Raw genomic sequence first — 2,500 nt, forward strand, 5'->3', positions numbered from 1 at the left:
GATTAATTTCATTGTTTCATCCTTTTCAACACCTTCTGAGGACGCGGCTATAAACTTTATTTATGATACAGCGGACTACAGAAACAGTGTAACTTGTCTTTTAAGGTTGACAAAGAAGGATGAAGAGCTGAGGGTTCTCCGAGAAGAATTAAAAGAAATGACGGCAAGGTGGTGTACAGTTGTCAAAAATATTTGATACCATGGCATAGAAAGTACAGCTAATCAGAATACAAGAAAGCCGTTGTTTACTCGGCGATATTACACCCAGCCTTCTCATAGTGCGCTGCGTGTAGGTCTCGTGTGTATACGAAGTAAATACCTCGACAATACAATTGACAAGTGGAATATTCCCTGGTTTACCACTCTAAGCGGCGCATAACTTGTATGTAGGACTATTTAGTTTCTGGAAATGTGAATGGTAAAAGTTTCCTAGTCACATGAAGCGCAGATGTGTTTGGTATCATTTTCGCTTAACTTGTCCAACATTATATTACGAAAAGTCAATCACCATGGTGTATTGACTTTTGACAAATATGCTGTGGTGTAGCAAGACTCATCTGTTCCTGGGACAACCGTAAGAGATGACAGTGTTCCGCAACATTTAGTTAACCTGAGCAATATCTCCATGCAAAACGAACCAAACAAACTAGCACAATAAAGCTCTTAGTAAACCGACGCTCGGCAAATAAATTAATGCATTTGTTCTCGGTCAAGGAAGCAAAAAGAGACCCAATTAACCAAACAAATGGGTTTTCTTTTGTACAATTTCTACAGGACCAATCACAATACCTTTTTCATCTTGAGCCAGGTTCCCATCTATTCAGCCTCATTAGTAGTGTGCTTAAAAAAAATAACATGCTACTTACATTTATTTTCTTCAAGGCTGGCCTCTGCTTTTGAAAAGCGATTGAAACACGACCAAAGAAGAGTAGAGAATACATTAGAATTTAACACACCTACTGACATAGAGAAGGATTTCAGTGACTTCTTTGACGGAGAAAGGATAGATGCGTGTGACGTCATCGAGTCCACTCTGCACTCTGAGGAGGAGACTGACGTGGAAATTTACTATCCAAGATTAGCTTGTATAATATTTGTGGTAAGATGCCTTTAAACCAAATTTTGACCCTAAACCGTAACAGGGACGAAAAAGCAAACAGACAAACAAACAAGCAAATAAAGGAAAAGGAGTACAGAGGTAAAAAGTGCAAGGAGAAAGGAAATAACGTAAATTATCACATTAGTTCCTTCCCCTTTGCACTTATGACCTCTGTACTCCTTTTCGTTTACATTAGGAGCTTGTGAAACGTAGCAATTGGCGATATCGTTGGCTCTTTGCGGAGAAGAAGAAGATGGCCTTCAAATACTGCAAAATTTCTGAGTGGAAAAAACGTAGAAAAAGCGCGAATGACCTCACATTTTTTGGAAAATTTTGAGACCTCCACAATGACGTACTAATTACCGTCTTCCAAGTGGGTGTAATACTTCCTCAATTCACCAATAAATGTGCATTGCTAACTATTCAACATTTTAAAATTTTATTGAACAAAGACATGCGTACATCAGAGGCTACGAATTGGTTCCTCATTTTATGACGTCAGTTGTACTGTCTGTAATAATGTAAGCTGTAGGAAAAAATAATATTTCGGATTTTTAAAATGAAACTTTAATTACAGACAGCTTACGAGCAGGTAAAGGAAGCAAGAGAAGCTGCGTGTGATATGTTTGCAAACGTCACAAGATGGTTAATTGATGAAACTCCAAGGATGGGTCAGGAGCTCTGCTTCTCAAGAAAGGTTAGAGACCAAACGTTTAACAGTATCCGCTAAGGAGAACTCCTGAAATCACCATTCGAAGGAAGAAAAAAGGTGTTTGAATGACACGTAACTGTAGCGGAAAATTGTCTTTATGCATTAAAAAAACAACAACAACAACAACTGTTTAGGAACAGATAAAAAAATCATGCTTCTCTGTGTACAGAACACGAACAGAGTTCACCCAAATAGCTTTTAGGAATCAGGACCTCTTAGCTAGGCATTGAGGCTCTTCCGACCTGGGTTGAGTATTGAGTTTTTTTGCCCTACCAAATCAACTGCGGTTGTACAGTAATAACCTTAACAATAATGACAATAAAATAGAATAATTATAATAAGAGTATCGCCTGAAGTCTGACAATGTTTCAAAACTATCCATTATAAGAGACGGTGCAGTCTTGCTGTGTATTTTAAGTGAATAATCTTGTGTCAGCCTATTCGACTTGTTCAGTTTTGGATGTATTTTCTAACCTTATCATAATTTCTTTTTTTTTATCTCAAAGAAAGGGGAATTTTCTTGTCATTTTCCGGTCAATATTGGAGATTTCCTTGGCAAAAAGGACATAGAGATATCTAGAGATGTTCTTGATGGACTGATCCTCTCGTTAAAGCAAACCGCGCACTTGTGCAACCTTGACTGCTTCGAACACGTACGTAGTATTGTTTAATTCTCATTAACAATTAGA

At 37.8% G+C, this 2,500-nt stretch overlaps 1 protein-coding gene across 4 annotated transcripts in view; it reads left to right on the forward strand.

Moving 5' to 3' along the window:
• Positions 1–2,500, forward strand: part of LOC110065136 (uncharacterized) — a 34,704-nt gene that overhangs the window by 27,580 nt on the left and 4,624 nt on the right. For all 4 annotated transcript variants that reach the window (XM_089275972.1, XM_089275975.1, XM_089275973.1 and 1 more), the window contains 4 exons: positions 106–168; positions 883–1,099; positions 1,677–1,796; positions 2,318–2,464. In XM_089275972.1, coding sequence (XP_089132098.1) covers positions 106–168; positions 883–1,099; positions 1,677–1,796; positions 2,318–2,464 — 547 coding nt within the window. The remainder of the gene's footprint in view (positions 1–105; positions 169–882; positions 1,100–1,676; positions 1,797–2,317; positions 2,465–2,500) is intronic.

This window comes from Orbicella faveolata, unplaced genomic scaffold (assembly GCF_042242905.1).
Source record: "Orbicella faveolata isolate gen_17 unplaced genomic scaffold, um_ofav_v1 contig_4, whole genome shotgun sequence".
NCBI classification, from domain to species: domain Eukaryota; kingdom Metazoa; phylum Cnidaria; class Anthozoa; order Scleractinia; family Merulinidae; genus Orbicella; species Orbicella faveolata.